We start from the raw sequence: 22,106 nt of genomic DNA, 5'->3' as shown, positions 1-22,106 counted from the left end.
ATTCTTTGAATTCCTATACCTCAAGAATTAACAACCTTAACTCCATGCTCAAATATGTACTATTCAGTTCATACATTTAAAACCACAGATATATACCACCACATCAAAATAAATAAGACGATTCAATTTATATAAACTCAAGTTCTCATGTATTATACCACTTATTTCTTTCTCTTTTTTTTAGATTCAAGCTCAATGGCTTATACATGAGACAACTTTTAACTAAAAATAAAAGTAGGAAATAGTAAATAGAAAAGCTAAAATTAGTACTATTCATGCAAAGGATGAAAACAAAAAACAGAAAATAGAAAATAATAATTGAAAATAGAAATACAAAAATAACATAAAAAGAACTAAACCACCTCAGTCGTCCTGGTGGCTACCTCCTCCCGAGAATCCTTTATAAGATCCGAAGTCTCACCTCATCTACTCCGTCTACTATCGCTAACTTTGCTGCTCCTCCAAAGGCTGCTGAAGGAGAACAGAGTGACCCTCATGATCCGTCCTCAACTGCTCAATAGAAGAGGTCAGCTATTGTCAGTACTCCTGTAGAGGAATGTAATATCCCTGAGGCACTGCTGGCTGCTCTAGCTGAGGCGGGTGAGTCGGCTCCTCTCTCAGAGCTCTTGCTTACTCCCGAGCATACTCCATAGTCTTCCTGGAGATGGTCCTCTCAATGGGAATGAGGGTATCATGATCAATCCACACTCTAGCAGCATCACAAAGGCAAAAAATCTAGTGCGATAATGCCAGCCTGGAATTGGTGGAGGCATTGGGGGCAATACTGTAAATCTCTTGTGGAATAACTCGCTCCACCTCCACCTCCCTCCCGAGCATGATATAGTAAATCATCACTGCTCGGTCTATGGTAACCTCCAAGCGGTTGCTCGTCGGGATGATGGATCACTGAATAAACTCCAACCATCCCCTAGCAACCAGCTTCAGATCGTGCCGTCCCAACTGGCCAGGCTGCCCCTCAGAATTGAGCCTTCACTGGGCTCCCAAAAGGCATATGTCTGCAAGTATCTGCTCAAGCCGCCAGTCTTTGTTGACCCTTTCAGTGTGGGACTCATCATCGTCCCCTGTCTGTAGCAAGTAGAGTATCTCTCGCACCCTCTGTGGACCAAACTCGAGAATCTGCCCTCTCACCATCATCCTCCAGTTCTTGGGACTGGGATTTAGGCCCTTCACATGCTTGTAAGATACCCAAGTGTTGGCATAAAATTCTTGGACCATAAGTTGGCCCACCTCAGTGACTGGGTTGCACAATGTGCCCCAGCCCCTCCTCTGAGTCTCAGCCTGAATCTCTGGGTACTCGTCTAGTTTAAGATCAAACCAAACCTCTGAAATCACCATTTTTTGCCCAGTGATCTCATGGAAGTGCTCCTCATGGACCTTAGAACTGAACCGGTGGAAGTTAAATAGACCGATCACTGGGGCCTTCTCCTTCCTCTTCCTAGAGGAAGACTCTCTGGTCTTGGGTGAGATAAAAAATACTGAAAGAGAAAAAAAGGCGCGGCCACACCAAACTTAGAAGGTTTCTCATCCCAAAGCAAAGAAAAAGAGAATAAAAAGAAAGAGAAAATAGAGGGTGGTAAAAAAAAGGAAGAAAAAATTTGTGGAGGGTAAGGGATAATAGTGAGGATAGGAAATTAAAATTGGGAAGGGAGATGTAAAAAAAAAAAAGAAAAAGGAGGTGGGATTGGTAGTGGGAAAGAAAGATAGGAAGGGTAGTGGAATTTTTATTGTTGTGGTGAAAGGGTGGGGTAAAAGAAGTTATTTATAGAAGGGGGAGGTTCGGTGGGTTAAGGAAGGGAGGGTTTAAAAAAAGTCAATGGGAGTTATTATGGAGGTTGGTGGGAGTTATGATAGGTTAACGGGGAATGGAGGAAAAGTAAATGGGGAGAGGGGGTTGGGTAACAGTAATAGGGGGAGGGGTGTGGGGGAATGGGAAAGAACTGATTATGGAGTGGGGATGGTGGGCGGGTACCTCATTTTCCTTTTTTTTCATAATTTAAACTCCCTTTTTGAAGGACCTGACGAACGAATTCCTTGCGTGGTCTAAAATTCGCAAATATGTTCTCGTTGAAAGTATTGTTTCTAGACTGACAAGAAATCCTTTCATACAAAAATTTGGTTGTCACAAGTAACAAACCCAATAAAAATAAACCGAAGTATTCAAACCTCGGGTCGTCTCTCAAGGAATTGCAGGGAAGTGTTCTTGTTATTGGTTATGAGTTTTCTGGGAAATTTGGAATTTGGGCAATGGGCACATAAATGATTATAAATTAAAGCAAGGAAAATTAACAAGAGACTTTATGCAATTGAAATAAAAGCCTTGGCTAGGAGAAGATTATTCGAAAGTTCTATCCTTGTTGGATTTTCCAAGATCAATAATAATAGGTTGTTGTTTCTACTTAGTTAACCCTCAACGAATGAAGGAAAGTCAAGTAAGTTGGGAGCCAACTTCTATTCACAAGTCCTAATCATCTTCCTTGGGAAGGATTAGCGTTAGTGACTAGAGAGGCAGCCACCAATAAACCCAATTACAATTTAACTCTTAAGTCTTCCAACTCAAGGGTCTCCAAATATTAATCAACTCCAAAGCCAAGTTAGAAACCTACTCCATTGACATGGATGCCATTTACATGATAAAAGGAATTGAATTGAGATAATCAAGAAATTAAAGAAATTAAATAGAAAAATACTCTTTGCATTAATAATTAAACAAAAGAAGAAAATAAACTGAAGTAATAGAATAAAAGTAGAAGAACACTAAATTAAAGGAACATTGAACGTGAAATTGGGAAGAAATAAACTTAAAACTAAGAGAAATCCTAAATCCTAAAACTTAGAGAGAGGAGAGAGCCTCTCTCTCTCTAGGAACTACATCTAAAACCTAAAATTATGTGAATGAAAGTTGTTTTTTGATTCCTCCACTCTGCAGCCTCTAATCTGTGTTTTTTGAGCTTGAAACTGGGCCAGAAACAGCTCTGGTATGTCTAAAATTTCGCAGATGCACGCATGCGCGTGATGCACGTGTGCGCGTCGCCTAGCTATATGGCCACTATGACGAATTATATATCATTTCGAAGCCCCGGAAGTTAGCTTTCCAATGCAACTGAAACCGCCTCATTTAGATTTTTGTAGCTCAAGTTATGATTGATTGAGTGCAAAGAGGTCAAGGCTGACAGCTTTACAATTCCTTTAGCTTCTTGTATTTCTTTCACTTTTGCATGCTTCCTTTCCATCCTCTACGCCAAATCTTATTCTTCCACACAACAAAACCATTCATTTTTGCATGCAAACTATAAAACGAGAATGCAACTGATCGATCCAAAAAATGGCACATCATAATCTCACTTGTAGTGATGCGTTTGAAATTAATACAGCCAAGCTTGGCAATACCATCAACAGCTCTTTCTTCCCAGTTGTCATAGAAATTGTCCCTGAAATACGCATGTGCTTCCGAATCTGCCCCAAAACCTCCATGCTCAAAGTCATTACCACTAGGACCGAATGCATCACTTCCTTCCTCTTCCCACGACAATCATTGTCGCCAACACAAAATGGTCCATCCAAATGGTTCACCGCAGATTCTTCCTCCAAGAACGCCTGCGCGGAACAATAAGCTTTCAGAGAATACTCCAGCGATGAAAAAAGATAAAACAACCAAACACATAGTATTCTATAACACAGTTTCATCACAACATTACCATCATTTGATCTACTATAAAATTTGCCGAAGATAAACCTGCAAAGCACAGAACATTGAAAACATACTGAAGGTTCATTAATCGAGTATGATTTGTTTTCCTGAAATTGAAGAATGAAATAATAACCTACTTACCAGCGATGGAGACTCCTTTGTCTAGATCCAATTAGGGTTTCACTGCAAATTAAAGATTTGACACATTTGTAAAATTTTCAGAGAGAGTGCCTTATGGTCAATGGCTTTCATCAATATCCCATTATTACACTTTTTTTAATGTTTTACATTCATTTTTGGGCTACTATGAGCATCGAGCCCAAGTGTCTAGCAAGGCATTTGAATGAAAATATTAAAAATTGTAGATGCCATTATATTATATGCCACTAGTGTGGAGGCATTGTCGTCAAACCTGAAGATCCTTCTTCTCATCCTGTTAGTACAGGCTATAATTAAATAGAATAACAAGAAAGAGATTCAAAATCAATAAACAAACCTCACGATACGACAAGAGCCAATTTTATTCTAATGCAACAAAACAAAATTATAATTTTAAGTTCTAGAGAACTAAAATCTAACAATATTAGACCACTGAAATGAAAGACAATAACAATATTATAGGAGTATACTTGACAATCAAATAGAAAAAGGGCAATAACAAATCTCAACAGTGTACACATCCTCACATCAGCATTCAAGATGCAAAAATCATATACCTATGTATGTTACAATTTCAGAGTTGGAAAGACAAAAAGTGATGAGTTTGCGTAGATGGATTCATATTTTTCTCTCTTTTCTCTGTTCATATTGGTTTGTGGTGAGTTATATGGTGTCTTTTATTATGATGCTAAATTGTCTAACTTTCTTTTAAAAATAAAAAATAAAATGTTTAAAACAAAAAGTAAAATATTTAAAATTTATTAAATATTATCTATTTGCTTATTTTTAATAAGTTAGACATAATATCAAAGGCACCGTAGCATTTACCTTGGTTTGTAGATGAAACACTTCGAAAGTCACATCTCTCAGTTTTCAGAATTTTAATTCAAGCAATGATACTCTATTAAAAAGACCGCAAAATTTGTAATTCATATCAGAAAAAAGAGAAGGTTTTTAGTGTTATTCTTTTTTTCGTACATCATAATCATTTTTTTTTTTCAGAAAGATAGTCTTAAAATATTTTAGCTAGCTAGTCTTAGAGTTAGGGGCGAAGACTAGTGTAGGTTAAGGGGGCAATGGCCCCCAAATAAAAAACTTTAATCTATATATAAAGGTTTTTAATTTTCGTATATTAGCCTCTTTTAATTTTAATTTTTTTCTTCTTTTAAAATTATATTTATATGGATCTCCTAGTCTCCTACTAAGAATTGTTCTAACTCTTCCATGCTTAGAATATTTCTCCTTTATCTTTTTTATGTCTTTCAATAATAGCAAAAGGCAAAAATAGTGATTACTTGAGAAACTCAAGAAAGAAATAAAGGAAAAGACAAGACAGATTTAGAAGAAAAGTCGTCAACCAATTTGTTTCTGTTGTGCTTGGTGTTTGGTTTTGTGAACTCTGGTATAGAGACATTTGGTTTGGCATTCTAGAGGGCTTGCGTTGAAGCTTTATAGATTTTAGCATAGGAATTTTTGGTTTAACTTCCATTTTATTTGTCTTTTGAATTGGCCTATGATTGTATTATTTAGATTTTGATTATATTAAAAATTCTATTATAGTTCATGGTGGAAATTAAATATAGATTTTATTATATTTAAAGGCCAAACAAAAATATATACTTGCGTCATGTTCTTCATCATTATTTTTGTGCATTTTTTTTTATGTTGTGCAAGACAAAATAAAATAATCTTTAACATAATATGATAATTGTTTTAAATTCTCCTTGTTTAATTTTAGAGAGGAACCTTAATTTAAGTACTTTATTATCAAAGTCTAGCTAAACTATTACTTTTAAAATATTTTTCATTAAATTTATAAAAAAATGAATTATAAAAAATTCATATCTAAAAAGAGTGTCAAAATCTTGATTCCTAAATAAAACACTTGCTATCTAAAAAAATTCTTGTTACCAAAATAGTGAAATAACTCTTAAAAGGAACCTGTCAGAGAAACTATTGAGCATATTGGTTTTAATTTTTTTTTCATTTTATTAAATTAAAATACTTTTTTTTAATATGTAGGATGAAAACAATTAGGTCATCAATTATAAAATACTATCATAATTAAAATGCTCACTCAGCTCTTGTTTAATATTCTATAAAGAGAAAAACCCAAATCAGCCCCTGACAATTACCTCGAAAGATAACGAGGCTTCTGACAAAAAAAAACTCCAACCCGGCCCTTGACAAAAAAAAAAAAAAACTCAACCCGGCCCCTGACAATTACCTTGAAAGGACAACGAGGTCCCTGTGCCAAAAAAAAAATCAATATTATTTTTTTTTGCACAAGGGCTAATCAGTCCCAAAAAAAAAATATTAGGGGTCGGATTGAGTGTTTTTTTTTTTTCTTGGGGATCTTGTTATCCTTTCGAGATAATTGTCAAGGGCCGGATGGGATATTCACTCTTTTATAAAAAGGTGGCTTTTAAGTCATACCTCATCATTTAAAATTATTTGCATGATTACGTAAACCAATAAAAATCTTAGACGTGTAACTCTCACCAGGGACCTAATGTTAGTTTAATCATGTTCATTTTCCTGAGATATCAATTTTAATATAAAAATAAAGAAAATTAAATAGAAAAAGTTATATATATCTTGTTCTCTTTATTTATCTCTCATCTTAAATTCAAGAAATTAGATATAACAAAGTCCATTTTTAGAGAAGAAGAAAAAGAGTATCTATCAAAGAGAACTTTTTTTTTATTCCGGGATCATATGTTCTTTGAATATGATCCATAATGACTTCGAAATAATTCTTTCTTCCAACAAAGACGATGAATTTGGTGAGGGTAGGTTTTAATAGCCGAATTTGTTAAATTGATATTCAAACATCTATCATTTTACTAAACTCTTGCTGGAACTACAAGAAGAAGCAGTAACATGAATTGAAAATAGGATTTTGGATTTGTTTTGCTACATAATTGTGATTTTTTCGCATCTAATCGATTTTATGCCAAACTAATCAATTTGTCGTAGTAATTCAATCAATCGGATAAATTAACTAATTAATTGTAGGTAAATCAACCAATTAATTGGATGTAAGTAAAAATAAAGCATTAGTTCTCTCACAAAAACAATTGATTGATGTGGAAAATATCAATTGGCAGGCAATAAACTAATCGATTTTTGGAATAATCTAATCGATTGGATGTTGGCGTATAAGGGAACACACATCCACTTGGATTAAAGTTCTAAAACTCGGATTGAAGCAACTGATTCCATTGTATTAATCGAAAACTGATCATTTGATTGGTTCGATTAATTTTTAAAATCGTTTTGCAAAAAACTGATTGAGTCAACGGTTAATTGGTAAATTTGTCGAATTTTTTAAAGTTTTAGTTTCTTCAATATTCACTAAAATGGCATTGTTTTGACCCCAAAAAAAAATTACCATTAGCCATTAATCTTATTATTGATTACCACCCACATAGCCAACTCAAGTCACCTAACCCATTTTCGAAGTCACCACACCTCCTCAATTCTAATTTTCTCTTTCAGTCTTTCTCTAAAGAACTCTATCGTTTCTATTTGATGTCGGATCGAAGCTATTGTAAGCGGAAAAAAAAACTTCAACAGGTAAAAAGAATTTATCGTCACGGATCGAAACTGCTGTCAGCAGCGAGCGTCATCGTCTGGTCATTTGAAGAACTCTAAAACTTCTATCATCGGCATTATCTAGTCATCAGAAGCATTATTTGAGCTTTGAAGATGTTGTCAGCATCGTCGTCGGGCATCTATTTTACTGCCGCCGTGACCTAGAAGTCTTTTCTACTCTCTGCCGTAGTGAGTTCTTGTGTTTTTCAATTAATTTTTTTTATTTTGTTAATTAACTATATAAATTGCTAATTGTTGCAGTGAGGAATTTAATCTACTGATTTAAATTCTTTTTAATTTTTTATTTTGTTAATTATATGAATTAATTATTTTGTAATTCTAAATTTTGCTGAATATAATTTTAATATAAGTTTAATTTTCGGATTCGCTTATGAAAACTGACAAATTCCTCACCCAATTCAATCAATCATGGTATCCGCAGACATGTTCCTACATTGATGTGCTATTCATCCTTTAGTTGATGAGAAATGCTATTTGTACACCAAAATCAGCTACTAATATATTTGTATATAAATATATGTTTGGTTTAATTTATTTTCATAGTGCATTTGTATTCCAGCATGTATTTTATACTGGTGACTGACTTTGGTGGCTGATTTTGGTGTACACGTAGTATAATCCTTTGTTGTTTTTTCTATATGTTGTGTTTTCTCTGACAGTATAAAGTCATTCTTGGTATATGGTGAAAATTTTTAGAATTACGTAATTGTTGAGAATGTCGTTTAGAGGGTCCTTTTTATTTTCTTTAGTACCATTTGCATCTAAATAATGGAGGGACCTTGTGTTAATTATTATGAATGCATTATTTTTATTAGTGTTTTTATTAAGCATCTTAATTTATCTAGTGTTAGTTCTTCTAGTTTCACTGTAGAAGGAAAAGAAAAAATTGTATCCACTGTACTTATCTCTCTAACTTTTGATTCAGTGTTATGAATCCTTGTAATTATGCAGTTGTAATTTTTTCTGTGCTTAATTAGTGTATATTAGTTGACTAAACTTTATTAATAAATATTTTTAAAAAAATTATTAATGTCTAATCTTGATGTATAATACTTTTGAGTCTTATGTTGAGATATAATTTTAAAATTATTTTATATTAAATTTTTTTACTTAAAAATTATTAAATTTAAATATTAAAATTATATATTAAAAAATAATTTTATTTAATATTTAATTAAATCAATTAAACTCCGATTGAACTACTGAATTAGTGAACCAATCGCCTCACTAATTTATTTTTGTAACTTTGCCTTGGATAAATAAAATAACCACAAAAAATTTCAAGAATGAATAAGACTAAATTAGAATTAAGGTACAAAATTTAAAGTTAAAAATAAAAGAAATAAAAAAAATATAATATAAATTTGTTAATAACATAATTGTAATAGAAGATGAATAAATATTGAATAATAAAAGAAAAATTAAAAATTAATTCTAAAATTATAAATTTAAATAATGTATAAAAATTAATAAATAAAATAAAAAAAGAGACTTTTTCACCATCATTAAAGTATATAAAACATTTTTTTACTGGGACTGATGAAAGTTTCAAATTTTGAGACGATCTAAACCGGAGCCATGTTTTATATATAGCTAATTTTATATTGCTCGGTCTTTTTTGGCATGCATGTACCATAATTTAAAATCAACTTATTCAGGAAATTAAGAAAAATTATTTGTCAAGTTTTATACTTTTGTTTCTGAAATTTCAGATCACTGTATAAGGAGTACATTTTCAACAATGTATTTCTTTAACACGAGCGATGAGTATGTCTAAAACGAGCATAATAATTCTATTTATTGGATATGCCACATTTATATAGATCATTAGATTTGATTAAATGAAAATTAAAGACTAATATAATAGAAGAGTATTAATGGACTCTAATAAATACAAAATATCTTAATAAATAAATAAATACTTTAAATGATAATATTTTAATACACAATATTTTAAATAGTAATAAAATCTTTTATTCTTAAATAATTAAATATAAAATATATAAATACAAATATATGAGTATTCTTTATTCAATAAAATTAATTATTATACAAAAATTTTTTATGATATTAAAAATTCATATTAAAATAAAATTTTAAACTGTAACATAAAAATATAAAATAATTAAAATTTTATTTTATATTACTTGACAAATAATTAAATTATTATATTTAAATTAGGACAAAACACCTCAATAAACTAAATGCACATCAATATTACTTGAATGTTCTAAATCAGAAAATGCAACGTCAAAGTCCCAAAGCATATTTCTATATAAATCGAATGAAAAAGTATAGGGAACCAAGTGTCTAACCAACCAAAAAGTGAACAACTCAATTAATTGTAATTATTAATAATTAATTTTAAATTTTTTAAATTCAAAATTTAAAACTGGTTAAATAAACCTAATTAAAACCTATAAAAACCTTTTTCTTTTCTCCCACATTAACCTACCCATCTCCAACAACTACACACAGATTCCTTTCTCTCACTGTCAAACCTTCTCCACTTTTGCCCCACCCAAGACTCTGCAACTTCTCAGATTTGGGAGCATCTTGACTAAAAAATCTTTTACATTTATCAACATCCTGAAAATACTCCACCATTTGTTTTTCAATGGTACCACGCATTGCCAAGGTTTCCACATGAACAGGACCAGAAGCACCCATGCGATGGGCACGACTAATTACTTGCTCTTCCATACTTCTATCCCAAATTGGCTCCATAAAAAATACATGCGTAACGAAACTTAGGTCAAGCTCCAATGCAGCGCTTCCATCCATCACAAGTGCCATACAACTTGAATCATGCTGGAATGTGGCTAATGACTTCTTCTTGCTGCTTGAATGCATTGGGCTATACATTTTAGCATATTTAAAATTTTTAAAGAAATAGAAATATTCATATTTGTAATAAAAAAAATTTAAAAAATATATAAAAAAATTCATTTAGTATGAAAAAGAAATATTTTGATCTTTAGCAGAAAAAAATTCATATATATTAACTTATTTTTATTAAGATGAGCTTCGAGGTCCAGCCCATTAAAAAATTAGCAACGTAAATCATGGAAACTGATTCAATTAGCTTCCGTCTCTTCACTCTCATTCCCTCTTCAAATGCCTACCGTCTCTTCACTCTCATTCCCTCTTCAAATGCCTAAAACATGATAAATTAGGAAATAGATTCAGAACCATCCAATTTACAAAGAAAAGAAACATCCTAATGCCTAACATAAGCACCTTCCACGTAAAGATTTTGGATTCATCCAGAAGCATTTGTCTGGTTTTTTGCTGATACCCTCTTAGTTCCCTAGTATTGTTGAAATTGAATTGATTAAATTCGATTTCATGAAACACGTAGTAAATCGAATCAATAAATTCGAATTAGATAGAAAACGTTAATTGAATAAAATCGAATAAAATGGATTCGAATGAAGTGCATGGTTAAAATGCTAATAAATCGAATAAATTGGCTTCGATTTACATGTTTGTTCGTCTCCCGTAATTCGAATCTAATAGATTCGATTTGTGTGGAATTTAGTTGTAAAGTTTTTATTTTAAAAAACAATTTATTAAATTAGTTTTTAGAAGATAATTTTTAGATAAATTTTTAGTATTTATTTTTGATAAATTAAACTAAAAATAATTTTAATAATATCTTTCACATAAATATTATATATATGAAACTTTATTAATTAAAAAGGTTAATATTTTAATGTATTATATATAATATTTTAAATAAATTATATTTTTTAAATATTTTGATGAAAAATTATTTTATATAATAATATCTTTAATAAAATTAGTTAATTAATAAATTTTAAATATAATAATCTAATTATTTGTCAAATACTATAAAATAAAATTTTAATTATTTTATATTTTTATGTTGCAGTTTAAAATTTTATTTTAATATGATTTTTTAATATCATAAATTTTTTTTACATAATAATTAATCTTATTTAATAAAAAAATATTCATATTTTTGTATTTATATGTTTTATATTTAATTATTTAAGAATAAAAGATTATATTACCATTTAAAGTATTGTATATTAAAGTATTTATTTATGTATTAGGATATTCTATATTTATTAGAGTCCATCAATGCTCTTCTTTCATATTAACCTTTGATTTTTATCTAATCAAATCTAATGATCTATATAAATATGGTGCATCTAATAAACACATAATGGTTATGCTCGTTTTAGACGTACCTTTTTAGATATTTAGTTCATTTTCAACTGTTAACAAATTTCAAATATCAATAAGAGCATCTTATAAAAAAAAAGCTTTTTTTTTGCCTACATCAAATAAATGTTAAAAATAGTTGCAAGTTTTATTAAAAATTATTTTTTGTAAAAAAAAAAATAAAACTTGAACGAAGAAGCTTCGTCTCTCTTTTCTTTCCCTTTATATATAATATTGGCCATTAAAAAAAAAGCTTGAGAGTTATTATTCTAACAATTATTAGATGTAAAAAGAAAACTATTTAAAACTTTTCAATATTTAATAATGATTATCTAAAATTACATGGTTGAAGAATGTGCTTCTTTTTTTTTTTTCTTTTCTTTTTTCCTTTTAGTGCCCGCGAAACCTAAAACCTGCAATGAGAGATGATGGCTTATTCTCCTTTTTATATTTCTCATTTCTTGTACTTACTCTATAGGAGCTGGCTTTCTTTCTTTTCAATTACTTTAATATAAGAGTTGACTTTTTTTCCTACCATAATTTCTAATTAGTTGACTTTATTGGCTATATATGGTTGCCTACTTACACATGATTTGGAAATCAGTTTGGGGAAATAATCAACTAAGAGAAAAGTCAATTCTAGCCAATTAATCAAATAATAGATTCATTACCAAAAAAAAAAAAAAAATCTTCACTAACTTAATTTTTTAAATTTTTAAAATAAAAATAAAAAAGAAGTGACTTAATTAGTTTATATTATAGTTAGTTTTCTAAATTTTTTCTTTTAAAATAATAAGATATTTGTTGTCTAATTTTTCAAGGAAAAAAATGACGATTTATGACTAAAATGTTAAATGTAACCAATAATATGATCATGCATGTCCGTTTTCCTAATTATATTTCACGGATGCTTTGTTTTATGCAAGCAAACTCATAATCAACTAACCTTTGTTTTGTGGAGTTCAAATTCAAATTAGGAGGCTTATTATTATATTATTAATAGATCATAAACTTCCAATTAAATAGTTATTATTTACATAGAACAAATGAAAATGAGGTTATACAAGTTATATCATACGTAAGCATTTTTTGTTATTTTTTGTCGAAAATTTTCACAAAGGGCTCATGCGTCTAATAATAAATAAATAAATAAATAAAAGATAAATTGTCATTTTTCAATCATTAAAATATAAATTGTCTAAATTAAAAAAATAAAAACTGAAAAGGAATTTTACTCTAAATTTATAAGGAATATAATTATTATATACTTAAGGAATAAGTATTGTTTTGGTCCCTCAAGTTGAGGGTCGGAATTGAACCCGTCTCTGATGTATATTTTTGTACAGAATGCTTCTGATACGGGTTGAGAGGAGGATCGGGAACCTGCGGGTCGGGTCGGATGTCGGACGGCCCTGATGGAGCGGAGGGGAGGTACCTGCAAAGACACTCCGACGCTCAAGTCAGAATAGATCTAAGAGGTATAAGGTGTGTGGGACGAATGAATACCTGGAGGGATCTGGGTCCTCTATTTATAGGTGATGGTGATAATCTTATCTTTATCTTATTTGCTTAAGATAAGGGAGATGTTTGAATTCGAAAGTTAGTTAGAAGATCTAGAGGGCCGATTTGGGGCCTTCTAGAAAGACGAGATGGGTTGACCCGGTAAGCCGGGTTCGGGTCTTGGTCGTGGGTCCGGGGTCCGTGGGCCGGATCCGTAACAGTTGCCCCCGTAGCGAGAGAGCGAGTAAGGTCGGTTTGTCGCTAAGAGTTCGAAGCGTTTTTCTGCGTCTTTGGTACTGGTCGAGTATTCGTTTGGCGACAAGGTCGGCTTCTTGATTTCGTTTGGTGAGAGATTCGTCTTGACCGTACTTTGGTCTCGACGTGACCTTTCCGTGTCTGCTGCGCCTGTTGCGTCTTTTGAGGCGTAATTGATTAGTTTTGCTTTTCCGAGGGGGCATTTATTGTGGTGGGGGTTTTCTCTTTTTTGCCCCCGAGAGTTTTCATTGCGTGGAGGGTTAGGTGCGTCCTTTCGTCTTTTCGAAACCGTTTCGTTTTTGGTTTTTATTTCCCTCGTCCGTTTTTCTCTTTTGAGAGAGAACTTCTTCGTTTCCTGAGAGAAAAACTGCTTTTTGCTTTCCTGGTGCTGCTTCTGCTTCTCCTCATTTCCCTGCATTTCTTTCGAGTTTTCTTCTACTATTACCAGGTTGGTATCTTCTTTTTGCTACTTCGTTTGTTTGTGCCTTTTTATGTTTTTGCCATGTTTTGTTCTGCCTACTTCCCTTTGTCTTTGTTTGCTGTGTTTGGTGTATTGAGTTTGGGGAAGGGGCTGAGCACCGCCATTTTCTGTTTTACTTGTAGTGGTGTCTTAGGTTTTTGTTTTTCGCAATTGTGTCGAGTTGGTGGGCTGATGGTGGTGCTCTTCCCTGTTTTAGGTATGCAGCGTCGGAGAAATGAGGGTGTGGGTGCCCCCATTCCCCCTTCCAGGGGCGTTCCCAATCGCTATGGTTGGGTGACCAGCGATGTGTGGGGCGTTCCATCGCGGTTGACGGAGGGTGATCTCCAACGGCTCCGCGATCAGGGAGCGATCTGCGGTGGTGGTGAAGAGGAGGGGCGATATATACTCGAGCTCCCTGATGCGGATGAGCGCGTCTGCTATCTAAACCTCCGTTCTCCCACCGTGCCGGACTGGATGTGGGTCTACGAATCCATGTTTACTCGGCTCGGGGTGCGGTTCCCCTTCTCTCCGTTTGTTCAAGGTCTACTTAGTCGGTGTTCCGTGGCGCCGTCTCAGCTTCATCCGAACAGTTGGGCAGCTGTTCGGTGTTTGAGTTGGTGTGCCAGTATCTTGATCTCCCGGTTTCGGTTCCTGTTTTCCTTTTCCTTTTCTTGTGCACGCTTCCGACTAAAGAGGGGAAGCATAAGAAAGGGTATATGTCTTTCCGGGCTCAGCCTCACCGTCGGATTTTCGGGTTGTTTGAGGACTCCTTTCATGGGTTTAAGTGGGAGTATTTTAAGGTGCGTCCCGTTGAGGGGCACCGTCCGTTTTGGCTTACCTTGGAAGGCGAGCGCCGGTTTCCGACTTACTGGAATTTTGGTGCCGGGCCGTCGGTTCTGACTAAAGTTCTTTATGACGATTTGTCTCGGGAGGATAAGGATGTCGCCAGCGTTTTATGGCATTTGTTTGGCGAGAGTCCGTTGAATCCTCGGGACGTTATGGGGGATCCTGAGGCTTGTCGGACATATATTGGTGTGTATATATATATATGTATATTATTATTATTATATATATATATATATATATATATATATATTTTTTTTTTTTTTACTTTTCTTTGTTTTTCCTTGCAGTTGAGATGGCGGGCGGGCTAACTACCTTGGCGAGGTTGAAGGCTGCTTTGGTTCGGGAGGAAGGGTCTTCATCTCCTTCGACCCCTGTCTCCAACCCGGCCGTGGATTCGCAGGCTATTCCTCAGGAGGTAGTTCCTTCGGGGGGACCTGCTGGTGTTGAGGCTCCTCCTGGCTCGCCTGAGGTAGTCGTGGTGTCGGCTGCTGAGGCTTCTCGGAAGAGGAGTAGAACCGAGGAGCCGGGTAGTGAGACTTTTGAGGAGGAGGGCTTGGTTCCTAGCGTGATGGACCGTCGTTTCGACGCTACGAGCTTTATTGATCAGCATTTAATGCCCGGGACAGAGTCGTTTTTTGATGGTTGTGACATTGCTGGTCAGGCTCAGTCGGTTTACCGTGCCCTTCTGCGGTCTGCTGTGGTTGTTAGGAAGGCGGAGCCTGTGATGGCCCAAGTGGGTTTGTTGGATAAGAAGCTTCGGCAGGCCCAGGCCGATGTGACCAAGTTAAAGGAGGAGCTTGGGACAGCCAAGGTTGCAAAGGAGAAGGCGGAGAAGTCGTCGGAGGATGCCGGGGCGGAGATTCTCCGACTTGCCGGCCTTGAGACTTCGCTTCTTTCTCAATTGGCTGAGGAGCGGAAGAAATCTTCGGATGCGAGTTCTCAAGCTGCCCTGCTCCTCGTTGAGTCGGAAACCTTGAAGGCTGAGGTTGAGGCTTTGAAGAAGGAGAAAGCGGCTTTGTTGGCTGATGCCGGGGATGCCATTGCTGCTACCGAGGAGACGATGAAAGCGCAGTTTCTTGTGTTGGCCCCTGGTGTGGATGTGTCTGTGACGGGAGCTTTCAAGACCGTTCGTGATGGTCGGATTGTAGATATTTGAGTAGTTTCTTTTCGTACTTTATCGTTGAACATGTTAAGTTTCTGAATGTTTTTATTTGGCCAAGGGCCGTGACTTTTTGGGGATCGTTCAATAGTATTTTCGGCCGTCCGGGCCTTTTGTATGATCCGCTTGTGGTGTTTATTTGGCCGTTCGGGCTTTTCTTGCATTTTTGTTTGTTTTTGTTGTAACCGTTTGTTTGGTCGGTTTTTTGGGTACCCGTGTGTTCAGCCTGGAGGGTGATCAGTCCTCCAGCGATGGCCGTGTCTTCGTTTGGTGTTTTAAGAAACAGTAGTGACTTGTAATGGGGATGAAGTGAAAATAACTTGTAAAGAATTTTATTTGAATAGTTGGGCCTCGTTAAAACCCTTCGTGAGGGAAAGAGTACCCGAGGTTCTAAAAGACAATGAACAATAAAAAATAAAGGGAAATAAAGGGTGATTTAAAGGAAAAAAATAAAGAGTGACTTATTTAAGTATAGTATCTTCGTAGGTTGGCCGCGTTCCAAGTTCTTGGTATTTCGCTGCCGTCTAGTCGTTCGAGTTTATACGCTCCTTTTCCTATTACGGCCTTGACCCTGTATGGTCCTTCCCAGTTGGGTGCGAGCTTTCCTTCTCCCGGGGTCGGGAGGCCGATGTTGTTTCGTCGTAGGACGAGGTCGTTGTCCGCGAATTCCCGTCGGATGACGCCGTGATTATACCTTAGGCTGATCCTTTGTTTGAGTGCTAATTCTTTGACGTGGGCTATGCTTCTTGCCTCGTCTATGAGGTCTCGTTCTGCTTCTTCGTCGTTACCTCCAACCGTTTTTCTGGGGCTGGGGTCTCCGATTTCTACTGGGATGACAGCTTCTACGCCGTATGTGAGTCGGAAGGGCGTTTCTCCCGTGCTTGTTTGGGGTGTTGTTCGGTATGACCATAGGACTGATCCCAACTCGTCTGCCCACAATCCCTTGGCTTCGTCAAGTCATTTCTTAAGTCCTTTGACGATAATTTTGTTGGCGGATTCCACCTGTCCGTTTGTTTGGGGATGTTCTACCGAGCTGAAGCGATGGGATACGTGCAATCCTTCTAAGAGTTCTCTGAATTTTTTGTCTGTGAATTGGGTTCCGTTGTCGGAGATGATGACTTCGGGAATTCCGAACCGAGTAATGATCTGTCGCCAGACGAATTTCCGGCATTGGGTTGCCGTGATGGAGGCCAGGGGTTCGGCTTCAATCCATTTGGTGTAGTAGTCTATGGCGACGATGAGATATCTAAGTTGGCCGGGTGCCGTGGGGAAGGGCCCGACGAGGTCGATTCCCCAACTGCCGAATGGCCGTTCAGCCGATATAACGCTGAGTTGGTGTGGGGCGGCTTGGTGGATATTGGCATGCTTTTGGCATTTGTCGCAGCTTTTTGTGAGTTGTATGGAATCTCGAATGATTGTGGGCCAGAAGTAGCCGGCCCTGATGATTTTTTGGGCTAGCGTTTTTCCTCCGATGTGGTGACCACAGCAGCCTTCGTGGATTTCGCGGAGTATATATTCCGTGTCCTCGGATTCTACACATTTGAGTAGGGGTTGCGAGAATCCGCGTTTGTATAGCTGTCCTGCTATGATGGTGTAGTTAGCGGCTTCTCTTTTTATCTTCCTCTCTTCTTTCGGGTCTGGTGGTAGGATTCCGTCGCGGAGATATTGCAAGATCGGGTATGTCCAAGATTCCCGATTTGAGGATGTTAGGTGTGCATTGATTTCCGTTGATACGGAAGGCGACTTAACGACCTCCTGGATTAGCGATCTGTTGCCGTGTCCTGACTTCGTGCTGGCTAGTTTGGAAAGTAGATCTGCCCTGGCGTTTCGTTCCCTGGGGACGTGATGTATGGAGACGTTTTCGAATCCTTCTTTTGTTTCACTTACTTTTTTAAGGTATTGTTGGAGCAGGGGGTCCCGGGTTTGGTAGCTCCCGTTGATTTGGGAGCATACCACCTGGGAATCGGTGTTAACCTCGAGTATCTTGGCGCCGACTTCCCGAGCTAGGCTTAGGCCTGCCAAAAGGGCTTCGTATTCTGCTTGGTTGTTTGATACTGGAAAGTCGTATCTTATTGATTGTTCAATTGTGATCCCATTTTGGTTTTCGAGTATGATTCCGGCGCCTCCGTGAGTGGAGTTTGATGAGCCATCGACGTGCAGTTTCCATGGTTCGGGTGTCAGCTTCGTCGGAGTCATTTCGGCGATGAAGTCGGCCAAGGCTTGTGCTTTGATGGCGTTTCGGGGCTCGAACCTGATCTGGAATTGGGATAGCTCGATGGACCATGCTAGCATTCTTCCTGCTAGGTCGGGTTTTTGTAATACTTGTTTGACCGTTTGGTCGGTTCGGACCGTTATGGGGTGGGCCTGGAAGTATTGTCGTAGTCGTCGGGATGCCGAGAGGAGTGCGAAAGCCAGTTTTTCTAGTCGTGAATAACGGGCTTCCGTGTCTTGTAGCACCTTGCTTATGAAGTATATGGGTTTTTGTTCCTTTTTCTCGTTTTCCCGGACGAGTGCTGCTGCGATTGTTTCTTCCGTTATGGAGAGGTACAAGTATAGTGTTTCCCCTGTTTGAGGTTTTGCAAGGATTGGAGGTTCTGTTAAGACCTTTTTGAAGTGTTGGAAAGCTTCTTCGCATTCTTTCTCCCATTTGAACGGAATCCCTTTTTTCATAAGTTTGAAAAAAGGAATTGCCTTTTGTGCCGAGGCTCCGAGGAACCGGGATAGTGCGGTTAGTCGGCCGGTGAGCTTTTGGATATCTTTGAGGTTCTTGGGACTTGTCATCTCCAGGACGGCACGGCATTTTTCCGGGTTTGCCTCAACTCCGCGTTGTGTGATCATGAATCCGAGGAATTTTCCTGCTTCCATTCCGAAAGCGCACTTTGTTGGGTTGAGTCGCATTTGGTGCTTTCGCAAGGTGTTCATTATGACCTTTAGATCGTCGGTTAGTTGCTCCCCGGATTCCGTTTTGGCGAGCATATCATCGATGTAGACTTCTATTTTGTTCCCGGTTAGGTTGCGAAATATCTTGTTTACGAGCCGCTGATAGGTGGCTCCGGCGTTTTTCAGGCCGAAGGGCATTACTTTATAGCAGTAGGTTCCGTCTGGGGTGATGAATGCTGTTTTTTCTTCGTCTGGTCGGTGCATCGGGATCTGGTTGTAGCCGGAGTATGCGTCCATGAAGCTGAGGTACCGGTGTCCGGATGCTGCATCTACTAGTCCGTCGATGTTTGGTAGGGGGAAGGCGTCTTTCGGACATGCTTTGTTGAGATCTGTGTAATCAACGCACATTCGCCACTTCCCGTTAGTCTTTTTAACTAGTACGACGTTGGCTAGCCAGGTCGTGTAAGGGAGTTCTCGGATGAAGTTGGCTTCGAGCAGGGCCTTTACTTGTTTTTGGACCTCGGCGGCTCGATCTGGTGACATTTTCCGTCTTCTTTGCGCCACGGGTTTGGCTAGGGGGTCTACTGCCAGATGGTGAGACATTAGATCGGGACTTATTCCCGGCATGTCGGCTGGTGTGAATGCGAATAGGTCTCTGTTTTGTTTCAAAAGTTGAGAGAGTTCTTCTTTGAGGTCGTGTGGGAGGTTTCTGTTGATGAACGTGTATTCATCTTTGGTTGGCCCTACTTGTAGTTTTTCCATGTCCCCTTCTGGTTCCGGTCTAGGTTGGCCGTCAAGCCGTGCGTCTAGGTCGGCAAGGAATATTCCGGCCGCGTCCCGGGATTTTTTCCTTAGAGCTAAGCTATTGTTGTCGCATTCGGCTGCAACTTCTCGGTCTCCGTGAATGGTTCCGATGGTGCCGTCATCGGCTTTGAATTTCATGAGGAGGTATTTGGTGAAGATGACTGCCGAGAAGTCGTTAATTGTTTTTCTCCCGAGAATGACGTTATAGGCTGTGGAGTCTTTTAGGACGACGAATTCGGATAGGATCGTCTTTCTCTGATTGCTTGTTCCTATGGTGATGGGGAGGGTGACCGAGCCGTCTGGTTTGAGGAAGTTATCTCCGAGGCCCGTGACGCCGTGGCGATGCGTTTGGAGGTTGTCGTTGCGGAGCCCGAGTTTGTCGAAGGCTCCTCGGAAGAGGATATTGGAGTCGGCACCCGTGTCCACGAGTATTCTTCTTACTAGTCCTGTTCCGATTCGGGCTGATATGACGAAGGGGGCATCTCCTGCCGAGGTGCCGTGCTGGCAGTCCTCGGGTAAGAAGGTTATCGTGCTGTCGGCAATGGTTACTGGGTCGTGGTTTTTGACGGCCATTATCTTGAGGTATTTTTTCATTGTTAGTTTTGATTTATTTGGTACGTCTTTGCCCGTGATGACGTTCACTATGATGGTCGGATCTTCTTCGGTGTTTTCCCTGGGTGGTTTTTGGGTTCTTGGGTTGCGTCCTTCTCTTTCTGGTGATTTGTCTCTGTCGGCGCGCCTTGGTTCTCTGATGATTTTGACGAACTCGGGGAGTTTGCCGTCGCGTATAGCTTGCTCAAGAGCGTCTTTGAGATCGTAACAATCTTGTGTTTTGTGGCCGTATCCGCGGTGATAGTCGCAGTAGAGGGTTTTGTTTCCTCCTGTCCTTTCCTTGAGTGGTCGGGCTCTGGGGATGATGCCTCGGTCTGCTATTTGGTGGTATACCTCAGTAATTGATGTTGTTAGGGGAGTGTAGTTGGAAAATTTTCCTATTCTTGGTGGTCTGTGGGTCGGTTTAAGGTGGTCTCGTTGGTTCTCTTTGGGTGGTGCGTTATGACGGGGAGTCGGGTTGCCGTGTTGGGTGGCGGCGTGCTGCCGTTTGTTGGCGGCGACGACCTGGCTGACTTCCTCGTCGTTGATGTAATCTTTGGCGACGTTCTGGATTTCGTGCATGGTCCACACTGGTTTGGTGGTGAGATGTTTGCGAAAGTCTTCATTCATGAGTCCGTTAGTTAGGCAGAGGCTGGCAACGGAGTCCGTGAGTCCGTCGATCGTTAGGCATTCGTCGTTGAAGCGGTCGAGGTATTTTCTTGTGGATTTTTCTTGCCTTTGTGTGACCCCTAACAGGCTGATAGGATGTTTGGCTTTGGTGATTCGGGTTGTGAACTGGGCCATGAATTTTCTTGTGATGTCGTGGAAGCTAGTTATGGATCCGTTTGGGAGGGCGTTGAACCATTTGATCGCTGGCCCGGCCAGGGTTACTGGGAAGGCTCTGCATCGGACTGCGTCGGATGCTCCTTCTAAGTTCATTCTGGCCTCGAAGGCCGTTAGGTGCTCTTGAGGGTCTTTGGTTCCGTCGTACTTCATGTCGGTGGGTTTGTCGAAACCTTTGGGGAGTTTTGCTCTTAAGATTCCTTCCGTGAAGGGCGTAGCTCCCATTATAGTATGGTCGCTTCTCGTGCGTTTGGTGCTTCGGTATCTCCGGTCTTCGTCTGAATCATGCTGACGGTTTACATCCCGAGAATCGCTGCGATGGTGTTTCTTGTCGTATCGTCGTTCGGGCGACTTCTCGCGTCGGCGGTTGCGTGAGGTGCTGCGACCATCTCTTCTATTGTGCTGCCGGATTGGCGACCTTCCGTGGTGGGATCTTGACCTGGAAGTTGCCTGGCTTCCATGCTCGTTATTGTGTTTTTCCGGTCGCTTAGCTTGCCTTCAAGTTCTTGGACTCGGAGACAGAGATCCTGGATGATTTGTGCCGCTTTGTCCCTGGCTTTCTCGGGATGTTGTGGGTCCGTCGTGACGTCCTCGTTTGCGTGGTGGACGGTGCTTGCTATTTTTGCTTGGTTTGTGGCTTCATGGTGTTCTGAGATCGGACGTCGCGGTTGGGAGTCGTCCTGGCTTGATGGGTTATCCTCCAGGATGCCCTCCATCCGGTCTGATTGTTGCAGGTCCCCACAGACGGCGCCAATGTACAGAATGCTTCTGATACGGGTTGAGAGGAGGATCGGGAACCTGCGGGTCGGGTCGGATGTCGGACGGCCCTGATGGAGCGGAGGGGAGGTACCTGCAAAGACACTCCGACGCTCAAGTCAGAATAGATCTAAGAGGTATAAGGTGTGTGGGACGAATGAATACCTGGAGGGATCTGGGTCCTCTATTTATAGGTGATGGTGATAATCTTATCTTTATCTTATTTGCTTAAGATAAGGGAGATGTTTGAATTCGAAAGTTAGTTAGAAGATCTAGAGGGCCGATTTGGGGCCTTCTAGAAAGACGAGATGGGTTGACCCGGTAAGCCGGGTTCG

At 38.4% G+C, this 22,106-nt stretch overlaps 1 protein-coding gene and 1 long non-coding RNA gene across 2 annotated transcripts; both read right to left on the bottom strand.

The window, feature by feature from the left end:
* Window positions 1-2,781: 2,781 nt before the first annotated feature.
* On the bottom strand, window positions 2,782-4,196 carry LOC130977015 (uncharacterized). Its single transcript, XR_009084808.1, has 3 exons — window positions 3,851-4,196; window positions 3,717-3,754; window positions 2,782-3,615 (listed from the first exon to the last, which is right to left on the bottom strand). It is a non-coding gene; the product is annotated as an uncharacterized LOC130977015 (long non-coding RNA).
* A 12,658-nt stretch (window positions 4,197-16,854) lies between these two features.
* Window positions 16,855-21,240, bottom strand: LOC130975281 (uncharacterized). The gene is made up of 2 exons (XM_057900099.1): window positions 19,184-21,240; window positions 16,855-19,078 (listed from the first exon to the last, which is right to left on the bottom strand). Exons 1-2 carry the CDS (start codon window positions 21,238-21,240, stop codon window positions 16,855-16,857), a joined length of 4,281 nt encoding a protein of 1,426 aa, XP_057756082.1.
* Window positions 21,241-22,106: the final 866 nt, after the last annotated feature.

Source organism: Arachis stenosperma, chromosome 4, assembly GCF_014773155.1.
Source record: "Arachis stenosperma cultivar V10309 chromosome 4, arast.V10309.gnm1.PFL2, whole genome shotgun sequence".
Classification (NCBI taxonomy): domain Eukaryota; kingdom Viridiplantae; phylum Streptophyta; class Magnoliopsida; order Fabales; family Fabaceae; genus Arachis; species Arachis stenosperma.
This window is presented reverse-complemented; position numbering and strand designations above follow the sequence as displayed.